Source organism: Protopterus annectens, chromosome 12.part0 (assembly GCF_019279795.1).
Source record: "Protopterus annectens isolate FY-2018-M chromosome 12.part0, PAN1.0, whole genome shotgun sequence".
NCBI lineage: Eukaryota > Metazoa > Chordata > Ceratodontiformes > Protopteridae > Protopterus > Protopterus annectens.
This window is the reverse complement of record NC_056746.1, coordinates 1,371,429,673-1,371,449,672: the sequence shown is the minus strand read 5'-3', so window position 1 is coordinate 1,371,449,672 and position 20,000 is coordinate 1,371,429,673. Positions and strand designations below refer to the sequence as shown.

Below are 20,000 nucleotides of genomic sequence, written 5' to 3'. Positions count from 1 at the left end.
GTCTCTGAGTAGGCGATATGCAACAGAGTAAAGCTGGAGTTTTTTGAGACTGTCTACGTAGGGCATCTGTTTGAGGCCCGTAATCCTCTTTGTGAGGTATTTCTGCAGCCTTTCCAGTTGTTGTAGATATCTTGTGGGGTACATATCAAAAGGGGCGTTGTACTCTATATAATCAGTGATGAGTAGAGGGGAACAATGATCTCTTTTTTCCTGGATGAGAAACATTTTGTGATGAGGTGTGCCACACAGAAGGATTTCCTGACTACTGTGGCGATGTGATTACCAAAGGAGAGACTACTGTCCCCACCTGTGTCCCAAGGTCTCATCACACTTTCGGTGTTAGGCAGACCACCACCTATGTGGTAGCTCATGGGTACAGAGTTTTTACCAAAGGAGATGACAATGCACTTTTTGGAATTGAGCTTGAGGCAATCCTTTGACACCAGGCATCTGTCTCAGAGAGGCCCTTTTGTAGGATGTCCACATCGTTAGGAGTTTCAGTTATGGCTCCTAGTTTGCAGTCATCTGCAAACTTCATTAGCCAAAGACCTTCTGTGTTAGCCTGTATTTCAGAAAAGTAGATACCAAACCGGAGAGAAGCCAGGACTGAACCCTGTGGTACTCCACTTGTCACTGGTCTGAAGTCTGATTTGGAGTCTGCTACTTTCACAGTGTGGGTTCTGTCAGTGAGCCAGTTGGCAGCCCATCTTGTGACATAGGGATTTATACCTAGTTTAGTGAGTTTATCTATAATTCCAGAGTGGGGGGTGGTGTCAAAAGCCTTGGCGAGATGTAGATAGGCTGTGTGAAACACCTTACCCTCATCTACGGCTTTGGTGACTGCTTCAAAGAAGTCAATCAGGTTTAGGAGACATGATCTGCCTTTTACAAAGCCGAACTGGGTTGAGTCCAGAGATTGGAGATCACCAATGTCTTTGTCTATAAGTTCCATGATGATACGTTCCATGGCCTTGCAGATCAGGCTCGTTAGGCTAATGGGGCGGTAGTTCCCAGGGTCCATGGTGGTTCCCCCTTTGAGGAGTGGAATAACCGTCGCTGTGCGCCATTCAGTGGGCACAAAGCCTGAGGTGAGGCTATGACTGAACATGGTGCTTAGGTGGAGTGCCAGTTCATTCAGTAGTTCATGCAGAACGCAGCATGGGATGTTGTCAGGTCCCATGGATGCTGTGTTCTTGGCTTTGTAGAGTGTGTTTTTACCTGTGCAGCCATGATTACAAGAACTTTGCATTCTTCCAGTATAGAGATGGGCCCTTTAGGGGGTGGGGGGTAAAGTTAGCAATGAACTTATCTGTCAGGATGCTGGCAATATCAGTTGGTTCTGTATATTTAGTGCAATTGTGGTGTAACTCAGAGCACATCTGAGTGTTGCCATTGAGATTCTTGACATAGCTATAGAATGATTTGTGGTTGTCTTTAGAATTAGTGGCGATTTTGTTTTCATAACTAGCTTTGGAGGATTTTATGAGGGATCTCAGCTTCTTACTGAGGCTGACCAGGGAGTTCTTCCAGTCATGGGATTTTACTATTTTTTGTAACAGTTTCTTTCTTCTGTTGCAGAGTTTGTTTATGGCAGGGGACCACCAGATTGTCTTCCTTTTTTTGGAGGATAGCATCTTGGTTCTGTAAGGGATAGCACGATCCATGCACTCATGTAATTGCTTATAAAGTGGATTTGTGTAGGATTCAGCAGTCTTACTGTCTGTCTGCATGGGTGTCGTGAAGTCTGCCACTTCTTTCTTAAGGAGCGTAAAGTTGGCTTTGGAGAAATTTTTACGGTGGTTTCCCTAACGGGAGGTGGGGGCAGGATGTGGATGTTTAGGCTGCTTAGCTTGTGGTTGGATCTGACCAACGAGAAATTGACCTCTGGTGTGGAACACCGGTCACCCATGTTGGTAATGACCAGGTCTAGGATATCGCTGCCCCTGGTGGGGGTGTGGATAAGTTGATCCAAGGTGCTGGAATTTATGAAGTCCAGAAAACATTGAGCAAAAGAGTTGGTACACGAGTAGTTTTCCGAGTTAATGGTGGAGTAGTTGAAATCGCCCATTATTAGGGTGTTGGGTTGTACCCTAATGGGAATCCTATAAAGATATTTTATATATATATATATATATATATATATATATATATATATATATATATATCCCCAAATAAAAGTACAGCTGTCCTAGTAGGATTTTCCTGACATTTACTCAGTTTCCTGCTACAGCAAAATCCATGGTTCGCAGAGAGCTTACAAAGCATCAAAGGGATCTCATTGTTGAAAGTCAGGAGAAGGATACAAAAAAATTTCCACAGCATTGGAAATACCATGGAACACAGTGAAGACAGTCATCAAAAACTGGAGAAAATATGGGACAACAGTGACATTGCAAAGAAATGGACATCCCTCCAAAACTGATGAAAACTGGTCATGGAGGCTGCCAAGAGACCTACAGCAACACTGAAGGACCTGCAGGAATTTCTGGCAAGTACTGCTTGTGTACTACATGTGACAATCGCCCGTATTCTTCATATATCTGGACTATGGGGTAGGGGGTTGCAACACGGAAGCCTTTTCTTACACAGAAAAACATCCAGGACTGGCTAAAATTTGAAAAAACAATACATCAAGTCTCCCAAAAGCATGCGGAAAATATGTTATGGTCTGATAAGACCAAGGTTGAACTTTTTGGCCAGAATTCCAAAAGGTATGTTTGGAGTAAAAACAACACTTTGCATCACCAAAAGAACACAATCCCCACAGTGAAGCATGGTGGTGGCAGCATCATACTTTGGGGATGCTTCTCTTCAGCTGGAACTGGGGCTTTAGTCAAGGTGGAGGGAATTATGAACAGTTCCAAATACCAGTCACTTTTGGCCCAAAACCTTCAGACGTCTGCTAGAAAGCAGAAGATGAAGAGGAATTTCACCTTTCAGCACGACAATGACCCCAAGCATACATCTAAATCAACAAAATAATGGCTTCTTCAGAAAAAAATTAAGGTTTTGGAATGGCCCAGCCAGAGCCCAGACCAGACCGAAATCCAATAGAAAATCTGTGGGGTGACCTGATGAGGGCTGTGCACAAGAGATGCCCTCTCAATCTGACAGAATTTGGAGCACTTTTGCAAGGAAGAGTGGGAAATATTGCCAAGTCAAAATGTGCCATGCTGATAGACTCTTATCCAAGAAGACTGAATGCTGTAATTAAATCACAAAGTATTAGTTTAAGGGTGTGCACACTTATGCAACCAGCTTATTGTACGTTTATTTTTTATATTACCCCCTAAAATATGTTTGTTTTTCAATTGAATTGTAGAGGTTATAGGTCACATGGTGAGAAAAGTTTTGAAAGGATTTACTGTGGTCTCATTTTTTTATATTACAAAATTAGAAGTTATGTACCTACCATAACGTTCCATGTTAGTTGTCTTCTCTCGCCTTCTTTCTTGCTGGATGGGTTCGGAGCCGATCCTCGGCTCCGACTCGGCACTAGCTTTAGCTCGAGAACTCCTTTTACCAGCTCGAGGCAACCCTATATCCCATGATGCAAGGCGGAACTACCTCAGATCTCGTTTGGCAGCTAACTAACCCTGCTAAAGACTTATCCTAATATAATTAGGAACCATGGTTCCTAAAAGAAGTCCTCATAACAATGCTCCAGAGGAAGCAATCTAATAGGAACTCTCCAAGATCTGTCCAGGCCAGGGAAGGAGGGAGGACGCAGAAAGAAGCAGAGAAGACAACTAACATGGAACGTTATGGTAGGTACATAACTTCTAAATGTTGTTGTCAATCTCGCCTTCATTCTTGCTGGATGGGACCGCCCCTAGCACCTGTATCCCGGTGGCTCAATGGAACAGACTCTTGAGAACAGTGGAACCAAAACTGGCCCTATCTCTGGAGGCCAAATCCAACTTGTAATGAGACACAAAGGTATGAGGCGTGGCCCAAGTAGCTGCTGCACAAATAGTGTCAATGGGAAGTCTATCCTGAAAGGCTACAGAAGTGGATAGACTCCTGGTCGAATGTGCTTTTGGCTTAGAAGATAGTTGTTTGCCCCTTAGAGAGTACACATAGGAAATGGTGGAAGTCAACCATCTAGATAAGGTCACTTTTAGATACTGGAAGACCCAACCTGTTTTCTGCATAGGAGACAAACAATTGGTCTGATTTTCTAACTTGTTTAGTCCTATGTAAGTAGTACCTGAGCTGACGATGAACATCCAAAAAATGCAGCTTCTGTTCAGCTCTGTCAGAATAGTTAGGAAAGAAAACTGGTAGATCAATAGATTGGTTAATATTGGCTTGAGATACAACCTTGGGAAGAAAGGAAGGGTTAGTTCTGAGCGAAACCCTATCCTTATGAAACACCAGATAAGGTGAACGAATACAGAGGGCCTGAATCTCAGAAACTCTTCTTGCAGAAGTAACAGCCAGCAAAAATATAGTTTTCCATGTCAACAACTTTAAAGAACACCGGCTCCGAACTCTGGTGTGGAGTCGGAGGAGGAATCTCAAGAATCGGGGCTATAGCCGAAGTCTGTTGAGACGGGCTATGGAGCATTTGGGCCAGTGCCTGAGATTTCAACAGCCTGCTTACCACCCTCTCCAAATCGTGGTCAGACAGCCTGGAAGATCTCGAAGATCGGCTCCGATGGCTCCGCTCCGACAAAAGAGGAGACCGAGCCGGTGAATACTTAGTATCAAGGGGACCGGATCTCTTACGGGCCGGAGCCATCGGAGCCGAAGTCCCTTGAACTCAGATGGAGCCGAGGATCTCGCCCGATGTTGATAAAGTGTCGGCTCCAGCTGGAGCCGACAAGGCAACAGTAGTCAGGGTATGAGCCGCCGCACCGAACCCACTACTCTAGCAGAAGAAGTATCGCTCCAGCCGGAGCCGATATCGCCGACGGAGCCGTAGCCACCGGAGGAGGCTCGTACACTGTAGCCTGAGCCTTGGGTGGCTGAAGAGGTTTTCCTGCCCCTTGCTTAGGAGGAGAACCTTCAGGTTTTAACAAACCTCGAGGATCAGTTTGTTCCTCCTTTCCTGCAGGACTCTCTGGCTAAAGGCATGACACAACGCACAGGAGTCCTGCAGGTGCAAAGGCCCCAGGCAATACACAAGAAGTGTGACCGTCTGTCAGGGACATTTTCTGACAGCACTGGTCACACTTCTTGAAGCCTGAGACCTTGCCTTCCCTAGACATCCTAAAAGGATATACACAAACAGTCCCCACAAACACACAACTTAATCCCTACACAGACACACAGGAAGGGAATAACTTGGGGAACTAGGCCTGACTAAAACTTTAACTGAAAAAACTATTTTAAAAGTTTAAAAAGGAAGGGAATAGGGTGGGCTGTACTAAATACAGGCTAACCTAACACTGAAGGGAAATTAAACCCCTAACTAAACTTTTTCTTCTTTAACAAGAAAAAACTTACCTCAGCTGGCAAAGGAGACCTCTTTCGCTAAGCGGCAAACGAGATCTGAGGTAGTTCCGCCTTGCATCATGGGATATAGGGTTGCCTTGAGCTGGTAAAAGGAGTTCTCGAGCTAAAGCTAGTGCCGAGTCGGAGCCGAGGATCGGCTCCGAACCCATCCAGCAAGAATGAAGGCGAGATTGACAACTTAACATATCTGCCATTTTAACAGGGGTGTGTACACTTTGTATTAAATTACACTGGATATAAAATCAGGATGGTACATCAAAGAACATGTATGTATGCATGGTCCAAAAAATGTATGCAATGGGCTTACTGTTTTGAAAACAACCCAAAGGTAAACTTAAACCTCCACTGGCCAGATGCATTTTCTTTAAATATGGTTTTCAATGAATAGGAGTTTCAAGGGCAGAGAAACTTACTGTTCATACCAAGTCTGCTTTCAGTGTGAGACTGTATTGTTTTGTTTAGCAAATGGCTATCAGTGGTTGTGCAATAAAATGTGAAATAAAAGTTTTAAATGTAGAAGTAAAGAAGAAAATAATAGGCACACTTATCTGCGGTTGTGCAGCGGTAACGTTGTTGCCTCACAGCAAGAGGTTCTCCCATTCGATTCTCGGCTGGAGTGCAGGGAGTGCCTTCTGTGTGGAGTCTGCATGTCCTCCCTGCGGTTGGGTGGGCATTCGAAAGACATACATAAATGGGCGTGCCTTCGTTGAAGGTTGAACGTCAGGCTTGCACCTCGGCGTTCGTGAAAATCTTCTGCCAATCGTTAGTGGACCAGAGTTCCGCTGTGGCGACACCTAACCGGGAAAAGCCAAAAGACAACAACAACTGACAGGTATGAACAGTGCTTATGGTAACTAGGGAGAAATAGCCAAATAATGAGACACTGGAATATCGGGGGGGGGGTCAGGGGGATTGATCCATTACCCTGTTTAGGGCAACATGTGACTAAGATCTGGCTTAGCAAAGGGACCAAAAACTAAACCTCCAACCAAAGAGAGAATTAAAAATCTCACTCATCATATCATCAGGAAGGTTCAGAGAACACAGCCAGGCAAGCCTTCTCAAAACAGTACCAGTGGCCATAGCCCTGGAAGTAGCAATGGAGTCACATGTACACTTTAAACAATGAGTACTAATCTGTAACTGGTTTAATTTATTCCATTTTACGACAGATTTTTCTTCACAAGAAGAAAATGCAGGCAAAACATTCCTCATACAATCAGAATAAAACTTTAAGATATTAACCTGCCAATTCAAAATTCTAAACATTGAAGCTGCAGAAGTATACACTATTTCCACACACTTATTATTTTCCCATCCTTGACAGAAAGTGTAGGAGTGGATGTAAGCAGACATTAGCAGCAGCAGGATTAACTAAAACTATGGCTGCTAGGTCCGATTTGGGATGAGTGCCAAAAGAACCTAAAAGACTGAGGAATATTTTATACATTCTCTCTGTCTTTTTAGGGGCAGCAGGCTGACTGTCAGGAAAATTGCAGGCAGTAACACACAACACATCCTCCAAAACAGACAGAACTGGAGGAATGGGTAAAGATTTTGCAAATTCCTTCTGTAACGCTCACAGTATTTTTCTGAAGGACTGAGACACCTCAATATTTTCCCACTGAAAACCCCAATACATTATGGAAAGTCTCTCAGAGAAAAAGAAACTGCCACAGGAAAAATCAGACACAATTCTCTCCTGCAAGTCTGAATCAGAATTCTTAGTAGAAAATCCTGCATCTGTCCCTTCACCTTTCTGTCCAGATTAAGAATCCTGAATCTATTCAAGAAACACCTCTAAAAAAGAGGGGTCAACAGCCTGAATTAAACCCTGTGTCAAATACAGTAAAGTACTCTTGTGTAGGGATATGTGAGTCGGAGAAAATGCATGTTTATCTTTCTGTTTCTATTTGACAGAAAAAAATGGGGTCAAAAAGTGTTGTTAATGTCAGCAGCAGCTTCTCCAAGAAAGGGCACAACATTATGACTAAATGGGAAAGTCTTCCCTGTTCCCTCTCCCAGGATCAACAGGTGTGGCTCTCACTTGCCCACTGATGGGACTCCAGCAGCCAAAGAGGACGTGGTTAACCCTGGTTCACAGTGGCTGTAGGTGCTACATCAGAGGGATCAGTGGTAAATGAGTGATCTGATGAACCAGCTTTGGCCAGAACAGAATCACCCACCTTGGTCTGAGGAAAAATGCTAGCCTACTGTGGTGGTAAGGGCTATTTGCTTAACCTTTTCTTTTTGTGGCTGGAAGAAGGACTGACCGCGCGACCAGCAGACTGTTTCATGGTCAAGCCAAAAATGGTGCCACTTTCCCAGGGAGGACAAGCAGCAAATGCCTGTAAAACTACCAATCCACAGAAGTTACTTTTTGATAGTAAAAAGCACTTTTAAATACTATGACAGTCCCATAACTGAAAAATACACAATTTTTTTCACAGAAAATAAATTTTCAGTTAGCATACACTATTTTTAAACTGACAGAAAGAAACAAGTGCACAGTTTAAAAGAACATTAGTCTTGAGACAGTTTGTTAAATAAAAGCATTCCTAGCTTTAAAATAACTATTCTGAAGAGGTGATAAGACATTAACAAAATTTAAAAAAAAAATTATAGTTTTCCCCCATAGGGAACTTAACTGTCCAGCAAAAAAAGTCAAAAGCTGACTGTCGATCCTCGAAAGCCTCAGAGCAGCGTACTCTTTGGTGGCAGTAAAGCTCTGAAGGGCTTTGTATCCAAACTTGTCTTCTGGTCAGCACTTCTTGAGCTGCCTGACCATTTGGGTGCATTGATAATGCCTGAAGCTCTGGAAGCTGGCCAGCTGTTACATCCTTGGCAGGATATAACCCCATATAGCTAAGGCTACTACAGTAGTAATCAATATGATAAACATTATCTTTCTTAACTGCAACTACATCTTAAAATAAACAATGTTTGACCTTTTGTTTTTTTTCCTTATGACTCAATGAAGGGAAGCCGGACTGGTTTAATGGTCCCTTGCCACAGATACTCCTTGAATAATCTCCCAGAGTGTCTCCCAACCCTAGAGAGGATGGTTCTCCCATGTCTGTAAACACTAGAACAGCTGATGATGTGACTGATCCCTGTTTCATGGTGGCCAAAAGTACTGCACCAGAGAAAGCTGGAGAGGTAAGCCAGTGGTCTAAGGAAAAACCAATGGCCACTGCAAATTCACCGACTCTTGGCTAATGCAAAGACTGAGCCCGGGCAATGGCATGGGCTCACTGGGAAGTGGGATTGGAACCAGGAGGAATGCAAGTTGTAGCCTCAGCAGAGAAGCCCAAAGTGGTAAGTGTTTATTATTATTAAATTATCACCTAGTGTACACAAGCAGCACACTTACACTTCTTGTCACAACCTCTTCACAAAGCAAAAGCACAAGCAGCACACAATTTCCGTGCCGGCACTCTTTAACTAAACTAAAAACCACTGACGGCCAAAGACAAACGGCAGGCAGGTTTGTCATGAATTGAGCACAAGTACCACACTGTAAAAATCATGCCCCAGTCATTTAGTCAGAAGTATCTAAATAACGTGTGTAGTTTTAAGTACTGGTCCCTGACAAGAAACTTCAAATACTTATATGAAATATATTTTTCTTGAAAAGGCAGCAAGTTCTGTGTGGAGGGGTTGTCCAATGGGTACTTATCTACTGGAAACAAAAGATTGCTGCTCCTGTGAAGCCTGAGAGATGAGGTTTCTCATGACGGGAAGAAAGTATGAAAACAATCTTCACTCTGACTGCTGATTTCCCTCCTTGGAGCTGGCCAATCAGCAGTCAAGAGTGAGGGTGTGGGGGAGCTAGAGTTCTGTGAAGTCTGGCAGTTAGCACAAAGGACTAAAGCTCCAATTTGTTAATGAGCTGCTTCCTGTGGCAAGGGTGCAAGGTTTGAATCTTTCCACTTTCATTTACCTCCTGTGTGACACTGAGCAACTCATTAACCAGACAATGCTGTCCACTTTTCACAAATGCCGATGTAAACCTGAAATATTTTCACTTTGACATATACAACACCGCAGGAAATGCATGAACTGTTCCAAATATTTTAAATATTTCTGGGGTTTCCGATTTTGTATTTATTTATTTATATTTATTTATTACATTTGTTAACCAGGTGTGCCCGACTGGGGCAGAAGACCGTTTTCAGCACAGGCCCAGGGAGAAAAGCTCCACATACATTCAGTAACACTGTATTTAGCAATAACAGTAGTTTTATAATACAGTATTAGGTTCATAGGTTCACACTAGGCCATCTGCCCGAGGGCACCCACAAGCCCAGCCCATAGTTTTGTGGCCCACGCCACCCCTTTAGTATGGGGAACTATACCCATTATTTTGCTGTGCCTCTGTCGAGCAGTGACACTGAGGTAATCCCTGGGGTATATCTGCGATCTCCCATCCATTGGTCAAGATTTCTCTTGAACAAGGCCAGCGAGGTGCTCTGCCTCACATATACCGGGATTTTGTTCCACAGCATAGGGAGTCTTTGGGTGATGAATCTATCCCTCCAGCACGTCCTATTAATAGCCGTGTCGAGGTTTAAGTCTCCCGCCCTTGTGGCTCTGATGGATCTAGATTTTTGAGGTGAAGCATATTCATCAAATCTGGGTTTGACATGGCCTTGTATGTTAGGCAAAGGTCACCTCTGAGCAAGCTGTGCGACTGAATAGAGCTGGAGTTCTTTCAGTCGGGCAGCATAGGACAGATTTTGAGACCCTTTATCCTTTTGGTGAGGAACTTTTGTGGCCTCTCCAGCTGCTGCAAGTGTCGGGTCAGATACATTCTGAATGGGGCATTGTACTCAATCATTGGTCTGATGAGTGATGAGTAGAGGGAGACAATGACCTCCCTTGATCTAGATGAGAATCCCTTCATGATAAGGTGGGCAATGTAGAAGGTCTTCCTAACTACTTTAGCTACATGGGTGTTGAATGACAGACTACTATCAACCTGGGTCCCCAGGTCCCTGATAACTTCTTCTGTGCTCAGTGGATTGCCACCTATTTGGTAGCTAGGATAACCTTGTTTTTCCCGAAGGGTATGACTATGCATTTTTGGCATTTAACTTTAGGCCATGGCTCTGGCACCAGTTATCCGCTTCTGTGAGACCCTTCTGAAGGATATCTGTGTCAGATGTGTTTTCTACTATGGCGCCCAGTTTGCAGTCATCTGCAAACTTTGTCAGCCATAACCCTCCTGTGTTTGCTTGTACTGGAGAAGTAGATGCCAAACAAGAGTGGGCCTAGGACTGAGCCCTGTGGGACACCACTTGTGACAGGCTTTGAGTCTGACATGGCGCCAGCAACTCTGACCCTGTGGGTTCTGTCACTCAGCCAGTTTGCAACCCATCTTGTGATGTATGGGTTAATATTTAAGCTGATGAGTTTTTCAATGATACCCGAGTGGGGTATTGTATCAAGGCCTTCGCCAGATCGAGGTAGGCTGTATGGACTGCCTTTCCTCATCAATGGCTTTGGTGACTGTTTGAAAAAGTCAACCAAGTTTAAAAGGCATGATCTGCCTTTGACAAAGCCAAACTGGGTTGGATCCAAAGTCTGCAAATTCCCTATGTCTTTATTTATGAGGTCCATTATGATCCTCTCCATGGCTTTGCAGATAAGGCTTGTCAAGCTAATGGGCCGGTAATTTCCAGGGTCGGTGGAGGCACCGCCTTTGTGAAGTGGGACCACAGTTGCAGTGCGCCACTCCTGGGTACGTATCCAGAGGTAAGGCTCTGATTAAACAGCTGTCCTAGCTGTGGGTTTAATTCCTCATTGAGTTCGTGGAGCACACAGCCGGGGACACCATCAGGTCCCATTGATGCTGTGTTTTTTGCTTTGGAGAGAGCAGTTCTCACTTGGGCGTTGGAGATGTTTGGGGGGCTGCAATCATTTGGTATAGATATCTCTCCTTTTGGGGGGGGGGAGAAGTTTGCACTGAACCTGTCAGCCAGTATGTTGGCAATGTCCGTAGGATCAGTAATCTTCACATCATTTTGAACTAGTTCTGAGCATATCTGGGAGTTTCCTCCCAGGTTTCTAACATAGCTAAAGAAGGCCTTATGATTGTCTTTTGAGTCTTTAGCTATATTTCTCTCAAAATTTGCTTTGGATGATTTTATGAGAGCTCTTAGTTTTTTACTTATAGTGATCAAGGGTGTCTTACCTTTTAAGGATTTTGCTCTATCTTGTAGTAGCTTCCTCCTTTGTTGTAGAGTTTGTTTATGGCTGGGGTCCACCAGACTGGACGCTTGCCTTTGGTACAAGGAGTCTTTGTTTTGCTTGGGATTGCCTTATCCATGCAGTCCTGCAGGTGCTGGTAGAAGGCATTTGTAAGTGATTCAGCGGCATGTGTACTGTTTTCCGCCGCTCGGGGCCTTAAAGGAGACCACACTAGTCTTTAGAAGTGTGAAGTCGGCTTTCGAGAAGTTCTTTACTGTGGTCTTATTTATTTCAGGTGGGGGTGGGATGAGAACCTCCAGCGAGATTAGTTTGTGATCTGATCTCACCAGTGAGGGGTATACTTCCGGTGTTGAACATTGTGCTCCCATGTTCGTGATGATGAGGTCAAGTATGTTATCTCCTCTTGTGGGGATGGTAACTAGTTGTTCCATGGCATTTGAGTTTATGAATTCCAGGAACTTTTGGGCTAGGGTGTTTGGGCTTGAGTAGTGTTCCCAGTCTATATTAGGGTAGTTGAAGTCACCTAGTATGATGGTGTTTGGTGATACATTTATCCCTCTAGTGTTTTCAGGAAGGCCATGTGAGGTTCCTGAGTTTGTGAGGGTGGCCTGTAACATGCTACAATTTGCAGAGCAGTCTTGCCTATGGTTAATTGCACCTGGATGGTCTCCGATGCATCGTGCGTTGCAACCAGTCTTGAGGTGTGGGAGTCCTTGATGAATATGGATACACCCTCCTTTCTTGGTATTGTCCGGATTTTGGGGCGGAACGCATGATACGAGGTAAAACCTGATAGTGCTGGGGTTCTCTCAGGAGCCTTGAACCAGGTTTCTGTCACAGCACAGACATCGATGTTCTCCATACTGAGAAGGGCCTCAGTGCGTGCATTTTGAGATTCAGACTTCTGGCATTGAGCAGCATTACCCTTAGTTTTTTCCTTTTTGTGTTCTAGGGTGGTAGGTTTAGAATTTGAGCCTTGCCTAAAAAGGCACTATGGGGTGGCAAGAGCCTTTGCCAATATCCGAATCCCAGGGTGACAGGTGCAAGCCGCCCTGCGAAGCAGCGTGGCTTGTCCAGCATGTCATCCCAGGCAGACAGACACTGGATCCCCTTTGAATGACACCAGTGTTTAAGCCAATTGTTAAAGCTGATCATCTTATCTCTGTATTGTGGCATCATTCTTGGTGAAGGTAGGATACTGCTCAAGGTCAGGGTCATACCTGCCTGGGCTACATAATCAGAGAGCTCCTCGATGTCTCTTTTCATGTAGTCCAAGGAGGTACGTCTCAGGTCGTTTACACCAGCGTGGACAATGACTGAGTCGTATTTGTACCTGCTGTTGAGAGACCTAAGTGCTTGCGTTATGTGGCGGATTCTAGCGCCCGACAGGCAGCTTACTGTGACCTTCTCCTTACTCAGTCTGGTGAGCGGACGCCAGTGTGTCTGACTATGGAGTCACCAATGACTAGTGTGTCTGGCATTTTGTTTGGCCTTAAGGGCTGTGACTGTTTGACACTCTGACTGTGAGGTCTATGTGTTGCAGGTGATGTGTTCTGAGGTGGTGGTTGTTTGGGTGTCTGCTTTGGTGGCCTCTGCTGTTTTGGTAGATTTTTGATCAGAGCCTCCGAGTATGTCTTTGTGTGTTTATGTGTATGATTTGAGGTTGTGATGGTACTATGTGAGACTGGGTCTATAGTGTGTGTGGTAACCTTCTCCTCCTGACTGGTCTTGCCAGTCCTATGTTGAGAGAGCTCAGCCTCCAGTTTGGCTGTATAGTTGCATCTCTCGCATGTATTTGTGTTTTGTGGGAGGAGGAGAGGGTTGTCTGTGTACATGAGGCAATTGTAACATTGCCTCAATATTCCCAGGTTCACCAGCTGAGCAGGAGAGGACACTAGCAACTGATCCCTCGACATGCTAGAAGGAATAGACAAAAAAAAAACTTTAAAGAAGATTCCGGGGGACGTGGATGACCGAGAAATGGGGGGGTTGCCTTTTTTGGGTACTATCTATGACAAGAGCACCGTATCAAGGTAATAAGTACTGTAGGAGCAAGTGCTAGGCTTAACAGATAGAGAATAGTCTACTTGGAGTCAAGTAGAGATGATCTTTTTAGTTATAGGATACGCTGATTAGATCAGTAGTATAGTTCGAGGAAGGTAGCTTTAAGGGAAAATTTGAAGAGTGGAATTTAGGTAGCCCTAATAGTTTAAATCTGCTTAACCGGCGCTGCCCTAGTGTGCAACGGTAGCAGCTCCGCGCTAAATCGTGCTAAACCGCGCAAACGCGCGTTTAGCGTTTTTTATATCAGGGGGCTGAAAGAAGCTAGGAACTGGCCCAAAACGACCAATAAACTACAAGTTGCTGGCTGAAACCTCACAAAACTGGACCAACAGGCAGCTCAATGCTTCCCACTCCCACTGGTATTAAGTTTATAATATGTACAGTTTAAACAGTATACAGTCTCTCTAGTGTGGGACAAACAATTGTTAAACTTCTACAGAAATATAAAAGTACAAAGACTAGTGTGAACAGTATACATATTGTATAATATTCTTCTGCCTTTAAATTGTCCAGCTGTCTCTCTCTCTCTCTCTCTCTCAGTCAGATTAATTCCATCTTAATCACATTATTCACTTCCTCAAGAATAATCAATTGGTAAACTATGGACTTTCTTCAGTTAAATCATTTGATTTTCCCCTTCTATCTCAATGGTTCATTATATCACCTGCTTTTTAAATAATGGCCAAATATAATACTAATTCATGTTATCACAAGGGGAAACCGTATACACTGGAGCCTGCTAACTTGTTTTTGTATATACTTCAGCAGTAGCTCATCTATTTTGCTAAAAGTAATGCTTGTCCTTGTAATCTAATGAAATAGTCATGAAAAATGTTTTTTTTTTTAATTTGTATTTCTTTCATTCTTTCCTGCGAGGACAGATTACCACCGTGATTAGAACCTCATGTATTTAGAAAGACTTAGGATCACAAAGTTAAATGTCCCTGGTCACATGGCATGCAGGTAAGGAATTTACATTTAAACTCAGGTTTTCAAAATATGCAGCAAAGTACTTAAAACTGCTGCAGTACACTCCATCCTTGACACATTTTAAAAAGCGTAAACATCCCAGAATATGAAAATCTGAAAGACACTTTTAGTGCAAACCATCAAAGAATCAGTGTTGATCAGGCACCAAGGAGCAGAATGTCAAACAATAAGATGGGGTCCCCTTACCATTACGTTGATGATAAGACTGTCATCTGCTGTTATGACCTTAGCAAGAAGGTTGTTTTTATCATCGTCTGACACATAGTACAAAGTGTAAAGTTCTGGACTGGCATTCCAGTTGGCTGGTAACGATTCTGACTTCTTTTTGCTGACTCTTGGCTACAAAGAATAGAAAAAAAAAAAGTCAGTGTAAAGCGGAATGAAATTCTCCACTCTGAATGCAAGGCGACTATTAATATGTACCAAATTAACGAATGGCAGTCATCAATAGCTGGCATTCCCTCATATCTCCGCTACGAAACTATGAATCCATACAGTTTCCCTGTTATATTTCACTCATTCACATTCTCCCTCACTAACACACACACACACACACACACACACACACACACACACACATTCAAAATATACCTACTCTGGGGTCAAAGTCATCCAGTGAGTTGAATAATGGATCCACTGATCACTATAGGTTGTTCCCAGAGTGACCCCTGCTTATTGACACATGTCCTCTATTTTCAGTTAGCTTTCATAAAATTGAAAAAAAAAAAAACACAAGGAACTTGTAAAGCTCTAAAAAAAAGATAGTGCAAACAATAACACTGTAAAAATGACAAGAAATCTGCCGACAGCAAAACACCAGTCTTAAAAATGAAACTGACGTACACTGCTTGCCTGCAGGGAAACTCTGCTGTTATGGCAGATCTCAGTCACTTTTCTCAATCAGAAGTTAAGGAATTCTCTAAAAATAAGTCGGAAAGGGCAAGCAATGCACCTGTACAAACTCCTAAATAACTAACCACAATTATGCAAGACCTTGTGACTGCAGGTCTTCAAATGCATCAAAAAACTTATCAAGGCTATGCATCTACAATTTCACCTTGAGCACGGGTTTATCGAAAATAAATAAAATCACTGGATGAAATCCTGGGCCTATTCCAATGATTCAGTGTAACTTCTGGTTATTACTGTGATTCGACTGTAATTTGTTAATTAATGCATCTCTCATCTCTGTGCAAAATTAAAATATAGTCCAAGTACCAAATGTTCAAAATGCAAACGCTCACTATTGCAACTACGAAACATAAGTGAAAAAAAGAAGTTATGTCTTACCATAACGTTCCATCCGAGTTGTTTCATCTTTGTTTATTCCTTACTCTTGGAATTCAGTTCCGACCTCGGAACCGAGCCGGCCTTTTTTCAAGCTCGCGTCAGCCACAAACCTCCCAGGCTAAGATTTTACCCATCATGCTCTTCTCCCTGTTACCTCAGATCTAGTTTGCAAGTTGGAAAAAAATGAAGGTGAGGCTACCTCTGGTCAGACATGACCTAACAACTGGAAAGGAGGACAAATGAGATCTACCAGAAAACTTCGGAGGGGGAAGGCGGGTGGGCCGTAATGAATAAATGAACATGATACAACTCAGATGGAACGTTATGGTAAGACAATAACTACTTTATCTGATGTTGTTAATCTTCGTTTATTCCTTATTCTTGGGACAGAGTCCCCAGTCATCTTGTTCCCTGGGCGGCCCTATGGAAGGACATTCCGGAGCACCATAAAACCAAAGGAAGCTCTGCCTCTGGAGGCCAAGTCCAATTTGTAATGAACACTGAAGGTATGAGGCCTAGCTCAGGTTTCAGCTGTACAAATGTCATTCAAAGATGTTCTAGCATGGAAGGTTGCAGAAGTTGACACTGATCTTGTAGAGTGGGCCTTTACCCTGCCAGGTAAAGGGATACCATTCTTGCCATAAATGAAAGTAATACAATTTCTCAACCAAGTGGCTAAAGTAACTTTAGAAACCAGACAACCTAATCTTGATTCAGAAAAGGCCAAAAACAGCTAGAAAGATTTTCTATTAAATTTAGTCCTGTCTAGGTAAAAATTAATTTGTCTACGTACATCCAAGGTATGCAGGCAATATTCCCCTCTGTTAGAATGATTAGGGAAGAACACTGGCAAATCAATAGACTGATTGAAAGATAACTCAGAAATTACCTTGGACAAGAAGGTCAGATTGGTCCTTAATGAAACTCTGTCCTTGTGAAAGATGAGGTAGAGGGGTTTGATAGATAAGGCCTGTAATTCAGAAATACATCTGGCAGAAGTAATAGCAACTAAGAACAACGTTTTCCATGACAGATACTTTAGATCACAGGTAGATGCAGGCTCAAAAGGAGAAGCTGTCAACCCTGTCAACCCTTGAAGGACTAAGGCCAGGTCCCAAGGTAGAACAGGTTCTCTGAATGGAGGCTTTAGTTGGGTTACGCCCTTCAGAAAGGTCTCACAAAGTCTGTGTGACATTAAGGAAGAACCCTGGAAGCCATTATGAAAATTAGAAATTGCAGCCAAATGAACACGAATTGTGCAGGCTGCTGCACCCAATTTAAAAAGGTCTGAAAGATATTCTAGCACAATAGAAACAGGGGCTGTAAAAGGGACCATTTGTTTATCTTGTAGCCAGAGAGAAAACCTCTTCCATTTTCTGTGGTAGAGTAGTCTGGTGGATGATCTATGAGAGGCAATCAGAATGTCACGTACAGGGGAAGATAGGTCATGCTGCCTGGCAATCACTGGAAGTGGATAAACCAAGCTGTCAGTTTCAGGCTGGATAGGTTTGGATGAACCAGATTCTGTGGGTGAGAAATCAACTCTGGAGTTGGATTGAGAATCCATGGTCGCTCTAGCAGATGAGGCCACAGAAAGGGAAATCAAACTTGTTGAGGCCAATATGGAGCAATGAGGATCACTTTGCTCTTTAACTGAAGTGCTTTCTTGAGGAACAGGGGAATAAGGGTTATTGGAGGACAGGCATATAGCAGACCCGACAGCCAATTATGGACTAGAGCATCTCTCTGTGATGGTCCCCGAGGGGGGATTAGGGCAAAGTAGTTGCTGCACTTGTGATTGGACGGGGACGCAAATAGGTCACAGCAAGGCTGGCCCCAGCAGATGAAAATCTTCGCCACTACTAGAGGATTGAGAGACCACTTGTGAAGCTGTAGAATGCATCTGCTCAACATGTCTGCTATCAAGTTGGAGCTCCCAGGAATGTGCGTCGCTATCAGAAAATGGCTGGAGGCTATCACCCACTGCTATATTCTCATGGCCTCTCGACAGAGTGGGTATGATCTGGTTCCCCCTAGTTTGCTGATGTACTAGACTACTGCCATGTTGTCTGACTGAATTGCAATAGTCCCTGATGGAAGGATCAATTGGAATGCTTGCAACACGAGTATCACCGCCCTCAGTTCTAGGACACTGATTTGCAGATGGGCCTCCATCTGTGACCAAGTGCCTTGGACTGTCTTTCCCTGAAACAGCCCCCCCTACCCCATCAGGGGGGCATCTGTGGTCACTGTGGCGTTGGGCTGATGAGGATTGAAGGGGCGAGATCACTGATGAGGGCTGTTTGACATCCACCAGAGCAAGTCCTGTTTGAAAATCTTGGGTTATTCGAAATGGAAAAGATAAGGGATGGGTACCACTGAGTAAGAAGCAGTCATTGAAGAAGCCTCATGTGTAGCCTTGCTAGAGGGACTATGGTGGTGAAGGCTGCCATCAATCCCAGCAATTGAAGAACGGATCGAGCTGAGGCTAGATTTTGTGAAAGTATTGCCTGAATCTGTTCTTTGATCCTCTGAATTCTGTGACCTGGTAGAGAGGCTGTACAAGTTATTGTGTCCAGAATCACTCCAATGTACTCTAATGAGTGACTCGGAGTAAGGTTTGACTTCTTCCAGTTTATCGATATTCCGAGCTGCTGTGCAGTGTTTAGGGTGTAAGTCAAGGCCTGATCCAGTAGACGTCTTGTTGGGGCAGTAATGAGCCAGTCAACTAGGTAGGGAAACACCCGGAATCCTTGAAGCCGCAGGTGAGCTGTGACTACTGCCATGCACTTTGTGAACACTCTCGGGGTTGTAGTGAGTCCAAAGGGCAGTACGCGAAACGGGTAAAGGTTGGATCCTGCCTGGAAGCAAAGATATCTTCTTGAGCACCTTTCCACCTTTATGTGGTAGTACACTTCTTGAAGATCTATGGAGCACATCCAATCGTCTTTTTTCCAAAAGTGGAAGTATAGACTGAACCGTGACCATCCGGAATTTTTTTGTCTTTACGAATTTGTTTAGGGTGCTGAGATCCAGAATTGTTCTCCAGTCCCCTGTCTTTGTTGGCACCAAAAAGAATCTTGAATAGAAGCCGGATCCTGTCTGGTCTGCGGGGACTGTTTGGATGACTCTTTTTTGAAGTAGCTCTGATATCTCTACAGTTGCGTCTTTCCTTTGATTGGGTGGCACGTCAGGTAAACTTCTGGGTACGGGAGGAGTGAATAAGAAAGGAATATGGTATTCTCTGGTGATGAGCCTTTGTACCCAAACATCTATGGTTATGGTTTGCCAGCAGAAGGGTACAAGGAAAAACGACCCCCAACTGCTTCCAGAGGAAAGCAATTGGGCTGCTCCTCAGGAGCATTGATAGGGCTGTCCAGAGAAAAAGATTCCCTGGAACCCCAGTTTCATGGACCTCCCCTGCCCCAAAAGGGGCGCCTTCAGTTAGAATTCCCCCACCCTGCCTCTAGCGGAAAACTTTGCCTGACAGTCACGGAAAGGACCCGGAGATTTTTTGTGCCACATTTTCCCACTCTTTTGTTTCCTAGAATAGAACCGCTGAGGAGGAGATAAATGGACACCCATGGCAGATAGGGTCTTACCGTCTTGTTCACATCTGGCCAATGTATCTTTTACCTTGGACCCAGACAAAGTAGTGGTCTCAATAGGGGCGTTAAGGAAGGAAGCCTTGAAGGGATCCACAAAGGTGCATCTAGGCATGGCGCCTCATGACCATGCCTGCACCCGCAGTTCTCGCCGCTCCCTCAGTAGCATGCGATATCAAACGCATTAAATAATTGGAAACCAATTCTAGGGTCACTGACTGAGAGGCTACCTTGTCAAGGACCTCATCAGAAACTGCTCCTGCCAGGGTCTCAGAGAGTTTAGACACCAAGTCTCTCTGTAGCCTTGAGAAATGTGCCAGGTAGTTCAAGGACCTAACAGCAAAGGTCGATATCGTAAAGACTCGCTTCCCTAATCTG

General features: G+C 44.0%; 1 protein-coding gene across 2 annotated transcripts in view; it reads right to left on the bottom strand.

Moving 5' to 3' along the window:
* PSMF1 (proteasome inhibitor subunit 1) overlaps positions 1-20,000 on the bottom strand; it is a 1,027,177-nt gene that overhangs the window by 955,813 nt on the left and 51,364 nt on the right. For both annotated transcript variants that reach the window (XM_044090428.1, XM_044090427.1), the window contains exon 2: positions 14,914-15,066. In XM_044090428.1, coding sequence (XP_043946363.1) covers positions 14,914-15,066 — 153 coding nt within the window. The remainder of the gene's footprint in view (positions 1-14,913; positions 15,067-20,000) is intronic.